This window comes from Leucoraja erinacea, chromosome 11 (genome assembly GCF_028641065.1).
Source record: "Leucoraja erinacea ecotype New England chromosome 11, Leri_hhj_1, whole genome shotgun sequence".
Lineage (NCBI taxonomy): Eukaryota > Metazoa > Chordata > Chondrichthyes > Rajiformes > Rajidae > Leucoraja > Leucoraja erinaceus.
This window is the reverse complement of record NC_073387.1, coordinates 5284200-5307933: the sequence shown is the minus strand read 5'-3', so window position 1 is coordinate 5307933 and position 23734 is coordinate 5284200. Positions and strand designations below refer to the sequence as shown.

Here is a 23734-nt window from a genome sequence, read left to right as displayed (position 1 = left end):
ACACAACATTCTGCACTCTGGTATTTTTATCTTTGCACTACTTGGTGAACTTATGCATGGCTCGTTTGTACTGAGGTCTGGTATAATTAGTGTATGTGGTATAGCATGCAAACAGAGTTTCTCACTGCATGTTCACTGTGGGGTGGCACGGTGGCGCAGCAGTAGAGCTACTGCCTTAAGGGCCAGTCCCACGAGCATGTGACTCCATGCGGCAAGCGCGACCTAAAGGGCCTGCCCCACCAGCATGCGCCTGCATGCGGCAAGCGCGACCTAACGTGGTCGCTTGAGCCGTACGGCCTTGCGGGGCCGGTCCCACTTCGATCGCCGGAGCCGTATGGAGTTGTGCGGAGCTGGTCCCGACATCGCTCCGAAAAACTGACACTGTTTAAAAATTCCACCTGCCGGCCTGCAGCCACCTCGACGCCATAAGTCAGGCACGAACTTCCCGCGGACTTCGCTCAAACTTAATTTCACTAACTCGACCTCTGCGCGGCCCCCGCTTCTGGTTTGGTCGCGCTTGCCGCACGCAGGCGCATGCTGGTGGGACCAGCCCTTTAGGTCGCGCTTGCCGCATGCAGGTCACATGCTCGTGCGACAGGCCCTTTACATCGCAAGAGACCCAGGTTGGATCCTGACTACAGGTGCATGTCTGTACGGAGTTTGTACGTTCTCCCCATGACATGCGTGGGTTTCTCCAAATTCTTCGGTTTCGTCACACACGCCAAAGACGTACAGGTTTGTAAATTAACTAGCTTGGTAGAAATGTAAAATTGTCCCTAGTGAGTATAGGGTAGTGTTAGTGTGTTTGGATCACTGGTCAGTGCGGACTCGGTGGGCCGAGGTGCGTGTTTCCACGCTGTATCTCTAAACTAAAATAAAACAAAACTAATTTCAGTACATGTGACAATAATAAACCAATAACAATATCACTATAACCCTAATCCTCTTGGCAATGGAACACTATGGACCACCCCTGACACGACCATGCATTTGTTTTTCAACCGTGGGTTTTTGCACTCGTGTTTTGATTTTAGGCCTGACTTTTTCCATTCACTGTCTTGTAGATGTGTGTGTACTTTATCTGTAATTAATAGTTGTGTGTGCTGTCCGCGTCTCTGTGACTGTGATACTGATCTATGTAAGATTCCCATTGTACCTGGACCTCACTGCACTTGTGCATATGACAATAAATGCAACTTGACCCTGGATATCGGACATGTCCAACTGGACTTAATGAAGACAATGCTCACAACAGCAGGTTGGTCATCCAGCAGATCACACTGAGCCTCTGTGGTATCTGCCCAATGATCAGCCCATTTTTATCATTGGAATAGTTGGTGATAGGTTCTGTAAGAGTTGACCTGCTGCTTCCTAACTCCAGTGGCCTGGGCTCAGCCCTGACCTCCAGTGGTGTGGAGTTTGCACCTTTTCCCTGTGACATCATGTCATAGTGTGGAAACAGGCCCTTCGGCCCAACTTTCCCCCACCGGCCAACATGTATGTCCCTGTTACACTAGTCCCACCTGCCGGCATTTGTCCCATATCACTCCCAACCAGTCCCATCCATGTACCTGTCTAACTGTTTCTTAAACGATGGGACAGTCCCTGCCTCAACTCCCTCCCCAGGCAGCTCGTTCCATACACCCACCACTCTCTGTGTCATGCACATTTCTACCAGCTGCTCCAGTCTCTTCCCACATCCCAAAGACGCGCAGGTTGTTCGGTTAGTTGGCTATTGTAAATCACCCCTAGTACAGAGAAGATTGGTTGAATGTGGGGACACTGGTTGGAATGTGGAGAGAGTAGAATGAATTGAATACAGGATTGGTGCAAAGGGATGGTGGATGATCTGCATAGACTCCGGGCTATACGGACTGCTTCTGCGGTATTTGACTCTACCAGTGCATGCAGGCAGTCTGCTCTACACAGGAAATGAAGGTGAAATATAGCCTCAATGTCTCTTGATTCTTGATGTCCATCTTCTAGTGACTACCAAAACTCAGAGCTAACATCTATATCATCTACATTACTAGCGATGAATGGTCAGCACTTACTAACTATCAACCATCAACATATATCAGTGAACAAGATGATCTGGTCAATCAGACATTAATATATTCATTAAGAATGAACTGCAGATGCTGGAAAAATTGAAGGTAGATAAAAATGCTGGAGAAATGCAGCGGGTGAGGCGGTATCTATGGAGCGAAGGAAGAGGTGACGTTTCGGGTCGAGATCCTTCTGAAGTCTGAAGAAGGGTCTTGACCCGAAACGTCACCTATTCCTTCTCTCCATAGATGGGGCCTCACCCGCTGAGTTTCTCCAGCATTTTTATCTACCTTTAATATTTTCATTGAAATTTTCCACTGTAAATCAGTCCATGTGAAAATAATAAATGGCACAGCAGTAGAGCTACTGCCTTCCACCGTCAGAGACCCGGGTTCAATCCTGACTACGGGTACTGTCTGTACTGAGTTTGTATGTACTGTCTGTACTGAGTAGATCTCCCCATGCCCTGAGTGGGTTTTCTCCGGGATCTACGGTTTCCTCCCACACTCCAAAGACATACAGGTTTGTAGGTAAATTGGCTTTGTATAAATGTAAATTTATGTCCCTAGTGTGCATTGGATAGTATTAATGTGCGGGGATCTCTGCGTGGCATGGTCTTGGTGGGCCGAAGGGCCTGCTTCTCTAAACTAAATAGCAATAGCAATAGCAATACCATTGATACGGGATTCTACCATGCACCAAGGCATGCTGTGTATGCAGGCTTGAAACATGCATCGGCCATGAAGTTGTTGCAAAGATTGTGATAATGTTAAATTGGAAGTAAAAGATGGTCTTTATTCTTTCACTGCATTCAGCACCTGTGCAGAGAAGACAAGAGACCCACAAGAGTGGTGAATCTGTGGAATTATTTGCCACAGAAGGCTGTAGAGGCCAAGTGAGTGGATATTTTTAAGGCAGAGATAGATAGATTCTTGATTAATACGGGTATCAGGGGTTATGGGGAGAAGGCAGGAGAATGGGGTTAGTAGAGAGAGATAGATCAGCCATGACTGAATGGCAGAGTAGACTTGATGGGCCGAATGACCTAATTCTACTCCTATCACTGATGACCTTTTGACCTTATGACCCAATCAGCTTGGAAAACGATGGGGTGCAGTGAGGTAGCTCCGTCAACAGATGTCACCAACAGGTTAAGTTCCTCCTTGTATTTCTGAACACATCCAAAGGCAAAAGTCACCAGATTCAGCCTGAAGAAAATATTGCCAATTTCTAGCATAGCGTTTCTGGGATTAGGAAGAGCTCGGACAAACAGTGTGAATGTAGTTAAGGGGAATAAATTGGAATTGGTTTATCAATGTCACATGTACTGAGATAGAGTGAATACTTTGTTGTGCATGCTATCCAGTCAAATCATACTGGACATAAGTACAATCAAGGCATACACTACTTGGAATAGACATTGACAAGAGTAGAGCAATTGTAATGGATGATATTGGATCATAACAAGCAAACTCTAGTGCCATCATTACAAAATAAATAGAAACAAATGTTTTTACAGACACATTCCTCAAAATGATCAGACCAATTAATTCTTGCGGCCCAGATTTTTACAGAAAGTTATAATCCTCATCAATCTGTTCCCTGGGAATACAAGCTAGACAAACAAATGAGAAAGAAAGACATGGATGGCTGTGCTCACATAGTGAAATAAAGAGGGTGGGAAGCATGCCCCAAGAAGCACAACCACCCTTGAGGCACATTTAATATATTTATATGGAATAAGAATGGTTTTTCCATAATTTATTAAGGGCTGCGGAAGTTTACATTCCCATATATCAAATGAAGAACAAAAGATAAGACACAAAATGCTGGAGTAACTCAGCGGGACAGGCAGCTTCTCCGGATAGGAGAAATGGGTAACGTTTTGGGTCGAGACCCTTCTTCAGACTGAGTCAGGGATGAGGGAATCTCGAGGTATGACTGACTGACTCTCCCCGACTCTCATTCCGAAGAAGGGTCTCAACCCGAAACGTCACCCATTCCTTCTCTCCAGAGATGCTGCCTGTCCCGCTGAGTTACTCCAGCATTTTGTGTCTGTCTTTGGTATAAACCAGCATCTACAGTTCCTTCCAACAAATTCCTAACAAACCTCTATAAACATGTCCTGGGAAGATACACTTCAGACACAAGGATCTGAAGAAAGATCCTGACCCAAATCGTAACTTATCCATGTCTTCCAGAGATGCTGCCTGACCCTTTGCGGTTTTTGTTGCCTTCTCTTTCTATAGATGATGACTGGCCTGTCACACACTTCTAAATCCTTCTGTGTTCATTTGACCAAACAGTAGCTGTAGCAGAGTTCTGTACATTTATTAATTGCCCATGCAGAATTCATCACGAGCAAGAAATGCTGATTGATATTTCATCCACTACGATAAATCTAATTATTAAAACAATGTGTAGCAATGTTACAAAATTTTGAGATTTTAAAAATCAAGTCTGCAATTTATCCCATCAGATAAGCATAACAATAAGTTTAATTTGACACTAAATTCACTTTCATCTCAAGTATTAAAAAAGTTGTGGCCATTTTCATACTCGGAAATTAGCATCTTGTTCCCTATTGATTTTCAATGGATATTGACATTACAAAAAAGCTGTGATCTTGGATAGTCAAAAGCCCATTTCTTAAGGAAAGATTAACATTTTTAAATAGCCCAAGTGTCCAAAGATTATTCACAAATAATTCACAATATAACATGATTTTTATATCTAATTTACATTAATTTATAGGCCAAATGGAAGGAATTTAGTGTTCAATTGCCGTAAATAAATGCCCATTTAAATCGGCTTTCTAGTGGGTTCATGTGGAACGCGCCGGTTTAGAACGTTGACATCGCGCTGGATTAGTGCCCTCAAATGCCGAGAAAAATACTGCGGGATATAAAAAGCCCAAAATGAACTACTCGCTATAGATAACTTGATATATAGGTTTATATATATGCCCATTTATTACAAATAAGGTACATACCTTTAATTGTTTGCTTTATAAAACCCTGGGGGCTGCGAGAGTTGAGACAGTAATCTTAAAACTCTATATTATCGAGGCCTATAAAACTAATAATACCTTTTGCGACCGGGTCTTGCAGCGATTTTTCGTTAATGATTTACTAGGCTGAACATCTGCGATTAGTACAGCCTAGTAAAAATCGCGTTTTAAACCCGCCCCCTCCAAACAGCGCCAAAATCGCCGACATGGCTGTGGGCAGATTCCCAATGGCGATTCAGGTAGGTTTTGTAACATACCTACAATGTGACGATGTTTTTCTACATCCATCAAAAACAGTTGGCACAACTTATTACACAAGCTCTTGCAGGTTGTTCTCTCTGCCTTGCTCTCCACAATTCTGCCTGCACAATGTTGACCCTCCTAATGAGGGACTGTTGCCACTGACAAACCTCTGGTGTGATGTTAGCCCAGTGAATGCTGTTAGCCCAGCTCATCATGAGTAACTGGCTTGGGACACATGCTGAATAGTGAACATGGGTGTACATATGGTCAGTAAACCTGCCCAGCTGGAAGGCAGCCTGGCTTCTCGCCTGGTGGCCCAATGTATCTGTGGTATCTTGTGCCAGTCTATGTTGAGCGAGTCATTGCAGCAGTTGGCGCCAACGGCTCTTGGCATTGAAGTCTTGACCACTGCTCACCTCAATACAGATGGATTGCATTTGCATGCATGAGATGGGAGAATTCAGAGCAAGCCTGGTGCTGAAGCTTTCAACCGATGGCAGCTCCCAGTCCATGCTTTCTTATTTACATTATAATGCGGGAAGAGGCCAGTCAGCTCTTGAAGTTCATGCAAGTTCCCCTCAACGCAGTTCCATAAAATGTCGCAAAAACTTATTATCTTGCACAGCACCCCCTCGATTTTGTTTTGCCATTTGTTAACACTAAGGGATAACTAGTGGTAGCTACTTACTTGCCAGTAGACCTTTGGGATGTGGGAGTGAGCCAACATAGTAACCCGGGGTACACAAAAATGCTGGAGAAACTCAGCGGGTGCAGCAGCATCTATGGAGCGAAGGAAATAGGCGACGTTTCGGGCCGAAACCCCGTAGTAACCAGGGGAACATGAGATAAATGCTGGAGTAACTCAGCGGGACAGGAAGCATCTCTGGATTGAAGGAATTGGTGATGTTTCGGGTTGAGACCCTTCTTCTGACTGAGTCAGGGGAGAGGGAGATACAGAGATAAGGGAGTGTAAGGTGTGAAATTGTGACACAGGGATCGAGAGAGATGTAGAATAGACCAGAGGAGAAAATAACAACAAAGCAAACAGAGATAAAATGTAAACAAGGACAGTCGGAGAAGTGGCCAAGGGGAAGGGATGGAGAGAGAGGGGAAGCAAGGGTTACTTGAAGTTAGAGAAGTCAATATTCATACCGCTGTGGTGTAAGCTGCCCAAGCGAAATATGAGGTGTTGTTCCCACAATTTGTGCTTGGACTCACTCTGATCACCGTGCAAACAATATCAGAGGTGGGGATCAAATCCCGGTCGAAGCAGCAGCATTAATCGCTGCCCATACTTGACTGAAGCCAGACCCATTGGGGGAAGGTGGTGCAGACTGTCCAATGCCTGTAACACCACATGTCAGAGCATCATGCCAGCACCCTGCCTGCCCCTGGGGTGGCCATGCACACACCCTGCAGCACCCGTATAGAAGGGCGGGCCACATTTCCAATGTTCTAATCCCTCAACCAACATCGATAACCTGTCTGATCATTATCACAATGCTACTTATGAGATCTTACCAGACACAAACTGCTGGAGTAATTCATGAGTAACTCTTCCTGTTTGCCAAGTTTACCATTCTAGAACAACAACTACCATATATCACTGTGGTGTAAGCACCACCGTATAAATGGGAAATCTCTCTTTTCAGGAGAGGAGCATAATAGTGACTGGACATTAATAGGCATCACATTTAGTTTAGTTTAGTTTAGTTTAGAGATACATCAAGGAAACAGGCCCTTTGGCCCACCGAGTCCACACCACATTAACATTATCCTACATAAACAATGAACAATTTTTACATTTACACCAAGCCAATTAACTTACAAACCTATACATGTTTGGATTGTGGGAGGAAACCGACGGAGAAATCCCATAGAGCTCACAGGGAGAACGTACAAACTCCATATTTACAGGATGGTAGACAGGATCGAACCCGGGTCTCTGTCGCTGCAGGCCTGTCCCACTTAGGAGACCCAAACAGCAACCTCTGGTGACCTTGCCCGCCACCCAAACAAAAATCAAGGTCGAGGTGACCTGCAACCTCCTACAACCTCCCACGCATCTGTTGAAAACATTCTTCGACTATGAAGAAAACCTCCTTCAACCTACAGCGACCTCCTTCGACTATGTTGAAAACCGGCTTTGACCATGCACCTTTTACTCGAGGATGGGTCTCTGTTAAATTGGTCCGCGATTGAACAACACCCCCTTTGACCTCAAACAACTAAACTGAAAACCAACAACAACCAGTGTCGACTGGTTACAGATCAGATGATCACAAATTATGAAATTATGTCATGAATGCATTTTTTTTCTTACAATAAAAGCCTCCCAGGTTTTTCGTTAAATCATTCTGAACCATGAGAGCAGGGAGGAACAAGTTAGGTGGATGTTACAAAAAGTACATCTACTGCTGTCAGCAGCAGCCCTTTTGCTTCATCAGCCTTTCAAGAAAGGCAGAAGGGAAAGGACAAGGGTGAAGAGGTGTCAGTGGATGAAACCCCTCTTGCAAAGAAGATTGAGGCTTGGACAGTATGATAACCTGATGAATGTGTTGCAAGAGGAGGATTTGTCTGCATTTAAAAACTTTACACTGTTGCTGCCTTCAAATGTGGCAGGGAAGGATGGGATGGTGTGGGGACATTGACTACCTCCCTGTTCTCCTCTTCCAAGGGTCGCTCATGCAGGGCTACCAACTCCTGTGGCATGTCCTCCTGCCATTCCTCCTCTTGGGTGTGCAACACATGCATGGCAGGCTTTTTGGAGGGTTGTGCCCTACCCCTGCGAGTTTGCCTTTTGGGAGCCATCATTTGTTCAAGATTCCTCTGCTACAAGAACTCTCCAACTATGATTGAGCTCGCCCAGGAGTGACAGAGGTCACATGCTTATGTTTACATTGACCTTTTTTTCAACCAATTTTTTTCCCACCCGAAGGTATTACCTTTGACCTCCCTTGACTACCTTCGACTACCATCACAGCCGGCTTCGACTAGACCGGCGACTACAAAATTATCGATTTTTAAAATGGCAACCTATTTTTAGTCGAGGCCGGTTTTAATCATGATGAAAAAATAGCAGCAACCTAGATGAAGCCTCGACCACGCGGAAACCACTTTCGACCATTAGGGAGAGTGACCAAAACCTCCTGTGACCTCATGGAGCAAGGTCACCAGAGGTTGCCGGTTAAGTCTCCTAAGTGGTACAAGCCCTTAAGGCAGCAACTCTAACCCTGCTCCACCATGCCACCCATGGGAGGATATATCCTTCCGCCAAAAACCAGAGAGCTGTACTACCTCGAAGGTAGACAAAAGTGCTGGAGAAACTCGGCGGGTGAGGCAGCATCTACGGAGCGAAGGAAATAGGCAACGTTTCGGGCTGAAACCCTTCTTCAGATGCTGCCTCACCCACTGAGTTTCTCCAGCACTTTTGTCTACCTTCCATTTTCCAGCATCTGCAGTTCCTTCTTGAACGAGCTGTACTACCTGTATGGTTTGGATGGTCAATCTCATTTTCAACCTGTTTTGGTAGTCACGCTTATTGAAGGTGATGTGCTTACCCAGCCTTGCAACATTACTGTGTAGGAGATGTACGATTGGAAAAGCTGTGTGACTGACCTTTGGCAATCGCTCTGGGTCACCCGGATGCCTGGGAATAACCTTCTGCAACCGCTGAAAGCCATAATCGATGGTGGGTTCATTCAGAGCTGCAACAAGGAAGAATAATGCAGGTCAGTAACAGGAAGGAACCTCAGGGTCAGCATCAAGAAACAAGAGGTAGGAGCTAAAACTGAGAGAAACTTAATTAGCCAAAGTACACGTTGAATAGACTTGCTCTGTGAGGTCCAACCAGGGACAAATGCCCAATTGACCTGACTCAGCATTTAGTTCCATATATAAAGAATGGTCAACAGGTTGAAGAATCAGAATGAGGTTAATAACCATATAACCAAATTGCGTAAGGAAAAGTGAAGTCAATGTTAGCACTCCCCAGTGCTGTGATGGCCAAGATTAGCTAACGATTACAGAGGAGTACAATAAAGTCAAGCTGGATGGTTGTTAGAGTGGGCAGGTTAACTCAGGTTGGAACACAGAACAGTACAGTGTAGTAACAGGCCCTTTGGCCCATGATGCCCATTCATATTAATCCTTTCTGCCTACACATGCTCCATAACCCTCCATTCCCTATTCATATGTCGATCTAAAAGACCCAAATGCCACTATTATATTTGCTTCCACCATCACCTCTAGCAGCACATTCAAGCTACCCATCACACTCTGTGTAAAATCCTGAACCCTCCCCCCCTCCTCCGCCTCTCTTTTAAAGTCTGACATTATAGCTATGCTCTCTGGTATTTTACATTTCTACTCTCGGGAAAAAAGTTCAGACCATCTAGCCCATCTACGCCTCGCATAATTTTAGAAAGTTCAACCTCTGATGCTCGCGAGAAAACAATCCAAGTTTGTCCAACCTCTCCTTAAAAGCAATGCTCTCTAATCCAGGCAGCATATTAGTAAACCTCTCCCACTCCAAAAGCTTCCCGAAGTGAGATAATCAGAACTCTACACATTGCTCCAAATGTGGCACAACAAAATTCTATAAATCTGCAACAGATTTCCAAACTCCTACGTTCAATCCCCTGGCTGATGGTGGCATGCAATGCATATGTCTTTTTTACCACTTTAATAAAGTGTCGCTACTTTCATTCACGCAGGATACAAAGGGCAAATAGGACCACAACCAGCAGTTGAGGAATGTTGTGAAGCCTTAGTCTTGAGGTAATCACATTCACTAAATAACTGCTATTTTAATATTTTAATCGAGAAAGCATATGAATATATATTTTTTTTCTGCAATCTATACAATAGGTCTGTCTTCATCTGAATTTCCGATGTTAATCGGTGTTGAGTATTATTGGATCCTACATTCAGTGATCCCCTTCAAAAGGCATGATGCAGAAGGAGAACTTGGGCTTGTCCCAATTAGGCAATTTTTGGGCGACTACAGGCGACTTCCACAAAACCTTCAACATGTTGAAAATGATTTGCCAACAGCGACAACAATTTTGCTGTGGGAGGTTGTGGTAGGTTGTTGTAGATGTTGTGGTAGGTTGTCGCCAGGTGTGGTAGGTAAATTCCATTCAAATTACTCCCTGGCAGTCACCTAAAGAGTTGCCTAAGTGGGACAGGCCTTAAGATTGCAGGAAACAAGAACTAAAACTGATTCCTTGTGCCTTACAATTAACAACAATGGCAAGACAGCAACTTCAATGTCACAAAATGTGCCAAGGTACATAACAGGATATCATTAAATTTGGCACCAAGCTGCCAGTGGAGATACTTGGGTGGATTGCCAATGGATTAGTGTAAAAGATAGGTTACAAGAGTTTCAGGGGTAAATGCACTGTTGCCAAGATTGCCACAATCAAGACTGGAGATGGATAATTGTCTGATTTGGAGGAGAAATCGGCAACGGGAGACATGAGGCAATGGGAGAGTTTGAAATTTAACATTAAATGGGACCATGACTTAAGCAGAGGTCAGTCCGCACCAGTGAAGACAGATGTGAGGCCAGTTTGTACAGGTTAGGACACAGACAATAGATAATTATTGGAGTGATCAAGTCTAGTCATAAGAAGGGCATGGTTGAGTGTTTCACAGCAGAAGAGCTGAGATAGAGTCTGACAAGTGATGTGGAGATATAGTTAGAGGCTCACTTCATGATCGAGTATGACAACATGGTTGCATACAATCGGATTCAGGCTCAGACAGTGTTGATGAAGAAGGAGTGAGTCAGTACATCATGAATAAATGTCAATAAGACTCAAGGCAACTATCCAGTCTTCAACAGCAGGAAATTGTTTAAGGTCCTACTTTCCTGAAGTATGATAATTTCTTCTTATGCACCATGTTTTTGAAGGTGGTGACAGAATGCAGATTTAGTAATGCTGTCACTATTTGTGGCAGTGTCGACAAGGAACACTTGAGGTGTGAATAGAGGCAGTGTGAAGTAGCTGACTGTTCCACCTTGAGACCCTTCATGAAGAAACTCCTCACCTGTCACCTTTACACAGGACAGTTCACAGCAGAGATTCATAATGTGTGTCCTGTCATGCATCGTCCTCGTCTAACCAAGGCGTTGAAACTAATTCAGCATTGCTACTGACATCTGGATAAGTGCACACAGATAAAGGACAGAACCTGTGGCATCCTTGGCCTGAAGAGGGACACAAAACCTGGTGTAACTCAGCAGGACAGGCAGCATCTCTGGAGAAAAGGAATAGGTGACGTTTCGGGTCGAAACCCTTCTTCAGACTGAGATTCAGGGGAAAGGAAAACGAGAAAGATAGATGGTGATGTAGGGAGATATAGAAGAAATGAATGAACGATATGCAAAAAAAGTAACGATGATAAAGGAAACAGGCCATTGTCATTGTTACTTTTTCATCATTTTTTTTTGCATATCTTTCATTCATTTATTCTACGTCTCTCAACATCACCATCTATATCTCTCGTTTCCCTGTCCCCTGACTCTCAGTCTGAAGAAGGGTCTTGACCCGAAACATCACCTCCAGAGATGCTGTTGACCCGCTGAGTTACTCCAGCTTTTTGTGTCCATCTTCGGTTTAAATCAGCATCTGCAGTTCCTTCCTACACACATCCTTGGCCAGGATGCTCAGAACCACACAGACCAGAGTGAACTGCAGATACCTCTCACTACTTTAAAAAAAAAATGACCCCATGAACTGAAGGGACAAAGGCAATTAGATATTCTTGATATTACATCATAGCGCTGGGCAGCTGAATACAAGTTCTCCAAACAGTGTAGTGTGTTTACTCCCACGTATAACCATATAACATATAACAATTACAGCACGGAAACAGGCCATCTCGGCCCTACAAGTCCGTGCCGAACAACTTTTTTTCCCCTTAGTCCCACCTGCCTGCACTCATACCATAACCCTCCATTCCCTTCTCATCCATATGCCTATCCAATTTATTTTTAAATGATACCAACGAACCTGCCTCCACCACTTCCACTGGAAGCTCATTCCACACCGCTACCACTCTCTGAGTAAAGAAGTTCCCCCTCATATTACCTCTAAACTTCTGTCCCTTAATTCTGAAGTCATGTCATCTTGTTTGAATCTTCCCTATTCTCAAAGGGAAAAGCTTGTCCACATCAACTCTGTCTATCCCGATGCAATGCATTATGTATACAATGCATTATGTTTCACTATAAAGTGTGAACTATTTAATTGAATTAAATCATCTGAATAATAACATAAGACAAGAATTTTAGTCCATTAAAGGAAATACGCGGGGAAAAAAATTAGGGTCAGCAATTTTGAACTAAAATGTTGAAATGACATCTAAAGTACCGCATAATAGATAAGGAGTCTAAATAATTTTATAAATAAAGAAACAGTAATGATAATAGGTTTAATTCCCAGTCAGTACAGGTCAGTAAGGGATCTCGGCTAAAACAAACATTCCTATCTCTATCCCTATCTCATATCTCTTTACAACATTGAAGGAGGCTATTTGTTTGTGTTTGTTTCAAGAGTATGCTGATCCAGAGACAGCCCATGCATCCAACTACCCTAGTTAATTCCCCGTAACTTATTGCCCCTTACACGTCCATCTACTTCCCACTCACCTGCACTAGGGGCAACATACGATGGCCGATTATCGCCCCAACCGATCGACCTCTGGGATGTGGGAGGAGACCAGGGCACCCAGGGGGGTAAACCATGTGGTCATAGGGAGAAGGTGAGAACTTCGCACCTGAGGTCAGGGTCACCGAAGCGACCACAAGCCAGCATCACAGTGCCGTCCATCGCTCGTGTGTGTGGATGTTAGCTGGGAATGAGATCAGGCTGAACTGTAGGGCACCTCTCCTGGCCAACCCCCTTGATCCCAGCTGGATTCACACATGAAAAAGCAGTGCAGAGGCAACCACCAGAGTAGATGGGCTCCAGTTGGATGTGTTTCCAAGAGACACGAGTGATAACACGTAGCAAACACTGAGTAGTCTCAAGGGCCTGTCCCACTTTCATGAGTTAATTCAGGAATTCTCCCGAGTTTTCCCATGATTCAAATTCGCAGAATGTTCGTAACGAGTCCGTAGGAGGCCATAGGAGTCGGTAGATATATTGTTGCGGCTCGTTATGCTATCCGTAGGTACTCGGCGCATCAGGAAAGTCGGGACGTTTTTTCCAGCCCGATGAAAAATGTCCACGAGTAAAAAAATAGTCGGGATGAAAACTTTTGACTCATAGTTAGTTCGTGGGCAGACCGTGGTAGGCCATGAGGGTAGTTGTAGCTAGTTGTGAGTAAATATTCATGGGTACTCGTAGCTCGGCAGCTGGACAGAGATAAAAAGGTGAGTGAATAAAAAAATCCTCAGTCAACATCAGCACGTGACCTCTGTCACTCCAGTTCGTGAGCAAATTTGTGGAAGGTCATAGGATTTTGTAGATTACCAAAATCTTGATTTTTTTTTTTTTAGGTCCTTTAAACTCGGCAGAGGTTTTGGATTAAGTCGTGAAAGTGGGACAGGCCCTTCAGGAGTCTTCCATTCAGTTTATAATTCAGACATTAAACGCTGTGAACTATTCACATATCATTTACTGATACTTTATTTTTCATAAAATAAAGGGCTAGTTTCCATGAAGAGTCTGCCAGTTTCCTGAACTCTAACCCCCCCCCCTCGTCTACAAATAGGCGGGAGGGGTGGGAGGAGGATAGGTGGAATGGAAGTAAAGACTGGGCAAGTCTTAATATGACTGGGATGACAAGAGCGGTTAGAAGACATTTACATCTGAGCACCTTGAATTTAGTGCATAATTGCACCACTAAAACCCTTAACTTGTCATCCGCCAGAGAGGAAAGAATCCAAATTGTTGTCAGTCATCCAACACAAGGCGCCCAGGCAAGCTAGCGAGTGAGTGACAGCACTTCAGCTGCCTGCACTGAAACTGAAGCTTATCAGAGCACCCCATTCAAGTGCGGTAAACGGCAGCAAACACACTCAAATCCGACGCATGATTAAGATTCTGCTCAATGTCAAGAAAGAAACGGTGATTTGAATATAAACATGTCTTATATTACACGTAAATCACTGGTTGCATACGAGGAGAAGAGAAGCAACATCCCATGCCCTTGCCCCCTTTTTAATCGTATGTTGATTTCTCTTTAATCTCGCCGTTTCACTGAGCGGTGGGAGACAGTTTCCAGCGAGTAGCATTGAACGAGATGGTCGCCTTCAGGGTTTGGTTAGAGGAGCAGCCAAAACCTGGAGGCGAGGGGACTGCCTGCGGACTGGATTGTAAAGTAAACCAAAGGTGGACGCAGAGATGCTGGAGGAACTCAGCGGGTCTGGCAACATCCCTGGAGAGAAGGAATAGGTGACGCTTCGGGTGGAGAAAGCGTCGAGTTTGCACAGTCACGTTTGCTGCCTCTGCAACCTTGCTGCTCCCTGCGACAATGCACAGGCTCAACATGTTGACCATAAACTTCCCGTCAGCTTCTGACAGAAGCGAAGCTGGAGGAAGTTGGACCACCCCTTTTCACAGGTTTAGTACTCCAACTGTAACTGCTCAGACAGGAAGTCTCTGCAGAGGGTAGTGAGGGGAGCAGAGAGGATCATTGGCGTCTCGCTACCCTCGGTACAGGAACTGTTACAGAGCCGCTGCCTGAAAAAAGCACTGAGCACAGCAAAGGACAGACTGCATCCCCTCCACACACATCTAGATCTCCTGCCATCAGGAAAGAGATACCGTAGCATCAAAGCCCGGACAACCAGACTGCTAAACAGCTTCCTTCCACAGGCTGTGAGGCTGCTAAACAGTCACTCCACCTGATTCTGCTGCTTTTGCACTGACAATTTAATAACTGGCACTGAGTAATAACTCTGGCACTGGCTCAGGCCACTTAAATCAGTTGCCCTGGACATTTCATGACTGTTTTTACATGTATTTTAATGTTGCTGTTTTTATTACCTGCACTTTTTTAAACTATTCGTACTGTTTTATCAGGAACTGGATTATTTTTTTTTTTTATCGTTTTTATTTTATGCGTGAAATGTTTAAGTTTTTATGTGCGATGCTCCGGTATTCCCTGGGAAACGTCTTCTCATTTTGCACTGTACAACTGTTGCTTTGCAAGATGACAATAAAGGATGATAATGATAAAGAAGGAGATACAAGAGACTGCAGACTGCTCCAAGCTGGAGCAAAAAATAGTGAACTTCAGGAGGAACTCAGCGGGTCAGGCAGCATCTGTGGAGGGAAAAGAATTCCTGTTCCATTTCTGTTCCACATCCTGCATCAAAACTCCAAACCCATGGAGTTTTCTCTTTCCTTCACTTCATACAGCTCTCTGTTTCTGTTATGATATTATTCAACCCCACAAGCTTTATTTTTTTTAACAAAGATCACATTTTAAAAAGCAACAAGAATTTAAAATGCTGAGATGTCCAGAGGGTACTTGTACAGATTAACCCATTGAAAATCCCTGCACATTTGTCTTGACCTGAAACATTAGGGCTGCTTCATTTCTCACAGATGTGTCCTGACCTGCTGAATGTTTCCAGCATTTTCAGAGTTTTTTTATATATTTGTAGTAAAGCCTTCTATTACCAGAGTGATATAATGCTTTAGTAGCTAATTGAACCAAAGCAATCTGAATAGCCCTGATATAAGGCCCTAGGTTCAGTTCCATGCAGGAGCGAGCTGTGTACATTGGAAAGCTACTTTACATAGAAACATAGAAAATAGGTGCAGGAGGAGGCCATTCGGCCCTTCGAGCCAGCACCACCTTTCTTGGCACATCTCTGCTGGGGGCTTTGTGAGCCAACTACCTGTCCTCAGACTCAGGGGAGGGGAAAGAAGTATTGAACATTTCATTGTCACATGTGACAAGTCACAGTGAAATTCTATGCAAATAGTCACCACATAAACGTCGCTTACAAAGCCACAATTCCACCCCCCCACCCCCCCCGACCCTCTTCCATGCCTTTGTTCTTCCCCCCCCCAACCCCCCCCCTCTGGGGTCCTCCAATTGGAGTATCTCACCCTTTGTTTAAGAAGGAACTGCAGATGCTGGTTAATCGAAGGTAGACAAAAGTGCTGGAGAAACTCAGCGGGTGCAGCAGCATCTATGGAGCGAAGGAAATAGGCGACGTTTCGGGCCGAAACCCTTCTTCAGACCTGACCGCTGTCCTGGATACTTGCTGGATAATGCCTTGTAACTTGCAAGATTTGTGGTAACTCACGCTCAGAGGACTGGTTCTTCCACTGAAAGAATAGGTGCTCGGGCAGAGTTCATAATGGGTGCGATTTGTACTTTGACCTTGCTACAGAGGGCTGCTGCAGGGTTAACAAACACCATCACTTGTAACACAGGAGAAAGATGTCAGCTTCTTATCCAGCCTCTTATATCTTTCTGATTCTTGCCAGGACAACTGCTGACAAGTCCCAGTGGTAGCAGTCTCACCTCTGAAGCAGATCCCGCTTCATGGACAGTCATAGAGCAGGGAAACAGGACCTTTGGACCATCAGGTTCATGCCACCCATCAACCATCCACTTACATTAATCCTATATGAATCATTTCTGTTTGTTCTTCTGACATTCCCATCGATGCCTCTCAAATTGTACTGCTCACGTACACACTTTGGGCAATTTACTGACGCCAGCTAACCTAACAACCAACATGCCCCTGGGATGTGGAAGGAAACTGGATCATCCAGTGGGACCCCACACTGCCACAGGGAGAACATGCAAACTCCACATAGACACCAGCAGAGGTCGGAATAGAACCCAAGTCACTAGAGCTGTGAGGCAGCAGCTCCATGTGCTGCGCCATTATGCCACCTTGACCTTAGTAGACCCCCAAGTAGATTTGGATCTTAGAAACGTGAGATTTCCTTATCAAAGTCTCCCCCTCCACCCATGGCAGAGCCTTGAGGTGTTCAGTACCTTCGCGAATGCTCCATCTTCAGTTTGATCAGTCACGTTGCAGGGATTCCCTTGAGTGAGTAAGGACATTATACATTTTTCTAAGGACTCTTTGAGAACATACTTGAAACAATTTCTCCGTCCTCTGATTAAGCTCTTGACACACTAGAGCTCAGAATAATATGTGTAGGAAGGAACAGCAGATGCTGGTTTAAACCGAAGATAGACACAAAAAGCTGGAGTAACTCAGCGGGACAGACAGCATCTCTGGAGAAAAGGAATAGGTGATGTTTTGGGTCGAGACTCATCTTCGGAACATTAGCCTATTTCAGGGGTGTAGTATCAGGCATGTGGATGATGTGACCTGCCCAGAAGAGTAGGATGAGCTGGTCAAACAGATCCAGCACACTCAGAACCAAGAATCCAATCACTCACCATTACATTCATTAAACACACTATGAACATTTTTTTCTTCGATCAACCTCTTCATTTTTTTCCACCTTCCTCTGCTGAAGAGGGAGTTTTAACATTACAAGTAGCTCATCAAGTAGCCATCCTGTGGGTGTTAGTTTTGGCATTGGATGTATACTTGGTATTTGGCTTGAGGCTGTTGTAAGTGTTTAAGAAGGAACTACAGATGCTGGAAAATCAAAGGTAGACAAAAGTGCTGGAGAAACTCAGCGGGTGCAGCAGCATCTATGGAGCGAAGGAAAGTATTCTGATTCAGAAGATGGTGGGTCTGTGCCTCTTCTGCACCTGAACCCATGACCTACACTGACACTTCTTCAGTACAACACTTCAGGAGCTGCCATCTTTCAGCATTCAACTTGACTCTCCCTGAGACATTGTAAAAATCTTTCAGCATTTCAAAGAAGGGCAAGACAGTGCATGCAATCTTTAATCCCTCAAGCAATTACATAAAATAACGATTATATGCCATGAATTCATTGTTGAAGACATTATTTGCAATAGACAATAGACAATAGGTGCAGGAGTAGGCCATTCGGCCCTTCGAGCCTACACCGCCATTCAATGTGATCATGGCTGATCATCCCCAATCAGTACCCCGTTCCTGCCTTCTCCCCATATCTCCTGACTCCGCTATTTTTAAGAGCCTAAATGCATTTCGGTGTCTCTGTACTGTACACTGACAATGACAATTAAAATTGAATCTGAATCTGAATCTGAATCTGAATCTGATCCCCTGACTCCGCTATTTTTAAGAGCCCTATCTAGCTCTTGAAAGCATCCAGAGAACCTGCCTCCACCGCCCTCTGAGGCAGAGAATTCCACAGACTCACCACTCTCTGTGAGAAAAAAGTGTTTCTCCGTCTCCATTCTAAATGGCTTACTCCTTATTCTTAAAATGTGGCCCCTGGTTCTGGACTCCCCCAACATTGGGAACATGTTTCCTGCCTCTAGTGTGTCCAAGCCCTTAACAATCTTATATGTTTCAATGAGAATCCCTGTCATCCTTCTAAACTCAAGAGTGTACAAGCCCAGCTGCTCCATTCTCTCAGCATATGACAGTCCCGCCATCCCGGGAAATAACCATGTTTCTGAAATTACAGTAGGGTTAACTATCAAAAGGAGAACAACCAGAGAGCAATGTGGAACTACTATCTACCTCATTGGTGACCCTTGGACTACCCTTGATTGGACTTTGCTGGCTTTACCCTGCACTAAACATTATTCCCTTATCATGTATCTTTACACTGTAAATGGCTCGATTGTAATCATGTATTGCCTTTTCGCTGACTGGTTAGCACGCAACAAAAGCTTTTCATTGTACCTCGCTACACGGGACAGTAAACTAAACTGAACATCTCTTTTGAGAGAATGGGCAGGCCAAAAGCAGAGGGGGTTCTGTGTCATCCAACACAGGGAAAGCCATTGTCAGCACCCTCCACAATTCTCTTCTCTCAGTCACCAAAACGGCACTCAATGAATCATAGAATGGGTTCCATCCATACAAAGGTACAGTGGACACATTCTTCACTAGGTGTCACATCTACCAATGTGTAAAGACCCTGGCCTGTGCCTGGCCTTTGCCCACCTTCCAAAAGCCTTCAACTGGATGACATAAGAAGAATTTATCTCAAGATAGACACAAAGTGCTGGAGTAACTCAGCGGGACAGGCAGCATCTCTGGAGAGAAGGAATGGGTGATGTTTCAGGTCGAGACCCTTCTTCAGACCCGAAACATCGGCCATTCCTTCTCCCCAGAGATGTTGCCTGTCCCGCTGAGTTACTCCAGCATTGTGTGTCTACTTTCGATTTAAACAAGCATCTGCAGTTCTTTCCTACAGAATTCATCTCAAGCCTGGCTGTACACAGAAATGTGTTATTCTTTAACATGCGTTACACAATGATATACAAGCGATGCTTCCCAGCATCAGGTCCATCATCTTGACGCCGAACTTCCCACGGACTTCGCTCGAACTTCATGTTACTCACTCGACCTCCGCGCTGCCCCCGCTTCCGGTTTGGTCGCGCTTGCCGCATGCAGGTCGCATGCTCGTGGGACAGGCCCTTAAGTTATTCACTGAGAAGGTGGTTCTCCATCAAATTCCTTCTGCACTAACCCCTGGACAATTTAAGTTCGCATCAAGATCCTAGAAATGATATAAACCACTTTCATATCTTGGGTGCCAGCTCTCAGCAAAAGCTGCCAATGATGGCAAGATTCACCACTGCCTCTATTGCACCAACATAGCAGCAATTGTGTAAATAAATCGGGGCTCATGGTGTATCAAACAGCAGTGCCCTCCACCCTGCTGTGTGTTTCTTAGGGCTGGATGATTCAAAGACATACCACGAAGCACAAGAGAGGCACTGACAACACGTCCTCCAGAAAAGCCTCCATGTTCACTGGCAGGGCAACTCGCACGAGTCTCAGCAACGTCCCACAGGCTGACATGTCCAACCCCGAGGCTCCAAGTGTGTTCAGTCAGTTCCCATGGGTCGGATGCATCGGCCCACACTCCCACCACCAGACTCCTGACACAAGCACTCTAGTCCAAGCTCCGTCTCAACAAGAGACCACTGGGAGGATCGATAAAAGTGCTTCAACTCCATCATCTCCTGCTTATGGTAATCCCTGCTCAATGCCCAATCCAAATGGTGAGGGAGAATCCGAAGATAGATACAAAAAGATGGAGTAACTCAGTGGGACAGGCAGCATCTCTGGAGAGAAGGAATGGGTGACGTTCCCAGACAAGACTCTTCTACAGAATAACTGGGGATGGCACAGCTCAGATGTCTGCCGGGCCAAAATGAAATCCTAGTGCAAAGAGGGGAAGGTGCATGCAACATTCCAAACAAGTTGACCATCAAGTGCCCCTGCCTCACCTCAGGAGCAGTCCACACCAACGGGCCTGATCAGCCATCTTAGATCTTAGAGCCATCTTAGAATCAGCCATCTGAGGGAACGGCTGAGTAGAAGACAATGATTGCACTTCCACAGTGGCCCGTGAAGCACTTTAAATAGTCCTCAGATCATCCAGGGTCGTATATATTTGCAAGGCCTTTCTTAACATGTATTGGATGCCCTTCATTCACCCCATTGAGCAAGTAAAGCTCTCTCATTGCCCTCAGCTGCTAGGTCCTCTGCGTGAACAATTTTTATAATTTCACAATAATAAATCCTGAGCATGTCAACGGTGCGTCAGTTCTTAATCAAAAGATTGTCTGATTTGACTTGGAGAGGAATTTGTTTTCTTGAGTTGTGCTGCCAAGATTGGCAGAATGATCGACACTTCATATAAGCAATTAAAATAACTTGTTTAAAAACTCCGCCGATCTGCTAGCCCAGGGGCATTAGGCTGTACACAGCACTGTACTGCAAGATGTAATAAAGTACTGCACACATGGAGCCTGTATCCTGTGACACATATTTAATGCCATTCGTCAGAAAAATAAATACACAGCGAGCGGGGATGGGTCACAGTACCGAGGAATTGTTCAAGGCTGTTGCTCACGCTGCATAGCCGGATCTGTACCTGGCTGAGCGGAACAAAGCGAAAAAAGTATCAGGACATTCTAGAAGCTGAATTTTGGAAGCAGATGCCGGAACATGTAGCAAAGTTAGGAGAACAGACGGAGGAACTCAACGGGTCGGGCAGCATCTGTGGAGGGAATCGGAGGAACGACGTTTCGGGCTGAGACCCTGAAAGGGTAGAGGGGATGCAGTCAGTATCATGAAGTGGGGGGAGTTGGTTGCAATTCAATAGACAATAGACAATAGGTGCAGGAGTAGACCATTTGGCCCTTCGAGCCAGCACCGCCAGTCAATGTGATCATGGCTCCACAATCAGTATCCCGTTCCTGCCTTCTCCCAATATCCCCTGACTCTGCTATCTTTAAGAGCCCTATCTAGCTCTCTCTTGAAAGTATCCAAAGAACCGGCCTCCACCGCCCTCTGAGGCAGAGAATTCCACAGACTCACAACTCTCTGTGTGAAAAAGTGTTTCCTCATCTCCGTTCTAAATGGCTTACCCCTTATTCTTAAAATGTGGCCCCTGATTCTGGACTCCCCCAACATCGGGAACATGTTTCCTGCCTCTAGCGTGTCCAAACCATTTATAATCTTATATATTTCAATAAGATACCCTCTCATCCTTCTAAATTCCAGAGTATTCAAGCCCAGCCGCTCCATTCTCTCAGCATCTGACAGTCCAGCCATCCCGGGAATTAACCTTGTAAACCTATGCTGCACTACCTCAATAGCAAGGTGTGGTCTCACTGGGACCCTGTACAGCTGCAGAAGGACCTCTTTGCTCTAAACTCAACTCCTCGTGTTATGAAGGTCAACATGCCATTCGCTTTCTTTACTGCCTGTTGTACCTGCATGATTACTTTCATTGACTGATGAACAAGGTCCCCTAGATCCTGTTGTAATTCCCCTTTTCCCAAATTGACACCATTCAGATAATAATCTGTTTTCCTGTTTTTGCCACCAAAGTGGATAACCTCACATTTATCCATAATAAACTTCATCTGCCATGCATCTGCCCACTCACCCAACCTGTCCAGGTCACCCTGCATTCTCATAGCATCCTCCTCACAGTTCACACTGCCACCCAGCTTTGTGTCATCTACAAATTTGCTAATGTTACTTTGAATTCCATCATCTAAAACATTAATGTATATTGTAAATAGCTGCGGTCCCAGCACCGAGCCTTTGCGGTACCACACTAGTCACTGCCTGCCATTCTGAAAGGGACCCGTTAATCCCTACTCTTTGTTTCCTGTCTGCCAACCAAGTTTCTATCCATGTCAGGACTCTACCCCCAATACCATGTGCCCTAATTTTGACCACTAATCTCCTATGTGGGACCTTATCAAATGCTTTCTGAAAGTCCAGGTACGCTAAATCCACTGGCTCTCTCTTGTCCATTTTCCCAGTTACATCCTCAAACAATTCCAGAAGATTTATCAAGCATGATTTCCCCTTCGTAAATCCATGCTGACTCGGACCAATCCTGTTACTACTATCCAAATGTGCTGCTATTTCATCTTTTATAATTGACTGCAGCATCTTCCCCACCACCGATGTCAGGCTAACTGGTCTATAATTCCCTGTTTTCTCTCTCCCGCCTTTCTTAAAAAGTGGGGTAACATTAGCTACCTTCCAATCCACAGGAACTGATCCTGAACCTATAGAATATTGGAAAATTACCACCAATGCGTCCACGATTTCTAGAGCCACTTCCTTAAGTGCCCTTGGATGCAGACCATCAGGCCCTGGGGATTTATCAGCCTTCAGTCCCATCAGTCTACCCAACACCATTTCCTGCCTAATGTGGAGTTCCTTCAGTTCCTACGTCACCCCAGATCCTCTGGCCACTAGTACATCAGGAAGATTGTTTGTGTCCTCCTTAGTGAAGACAGATCCAAAGTACCTGTTCAACTCATCTGCCATTTCCTTGTTCCCCATAATAAATTCACCTTTTTCAGTCTCAAGGGTCCAACTTTGGTCTTAACTAATTTTTTCCCTCTTCACATACCTAAAGAAGCTTTTACTATCCTCCTTTATATTCTTGGCTACCTCATCTTTCCTCCCCATATTACCTGTTTGCTACGTTGTACTTCTTCTGTTGCTCTTTAAACATTACCCAATCTTCTTGCTCCCCACTCATCTTTGCTACGTTGTACTTCTTCTCTTTTATTTTTATACTGTCCCTGATGTCCCTTGTCAGCCACAGTTGCCCCTTACTCCCCTTGGAATCTTTCTTCCTCTTTGTTTTTTTTTTTGTTTTTTTTTAATTTTTTTATTATTGGAGATAGGTACATGATCTATTACATCATTACTGTTACATCATTTTTAAATTGATAATATTGTCAGTTATTATTACATTGTCTCCAATACGTTTTGCATTTTTCTTCGTTTTTTTTTTTATAACTAGATAGAGCTAAAGGGATAGATGAAATAGAGAGAGGGAAGAAGGAAAAAGAAAACTAAAATTAAAA

General features: G+C 44.7%; 1 protein-coding gene across 4 annotated transcripts in view; it reads right to left on the bottom strand.

The window, feature by feature from the left end:
* ebf1a (EBF transcription factor 1a) overlaps window positions 1-23734 on the bottom strand; it is a 500414-nt gene that overhangs the window by 85282 nt on the left and 391398 nt on the right. For all 4 annotated transcript variants that reach the window (XM_055642599.1, XM_055642601.1, XM_055642600.1 and 1 more), the window contains one exon: window positions 8921-9009. In XM_055642599.1, coding sequence (XP_055498574.1) covers window positions 8921-9009 — 89 coding nt within the window. The remainder of the gene's footprint in view (window positions 1-8920; window positions 9010-23734) is intronic.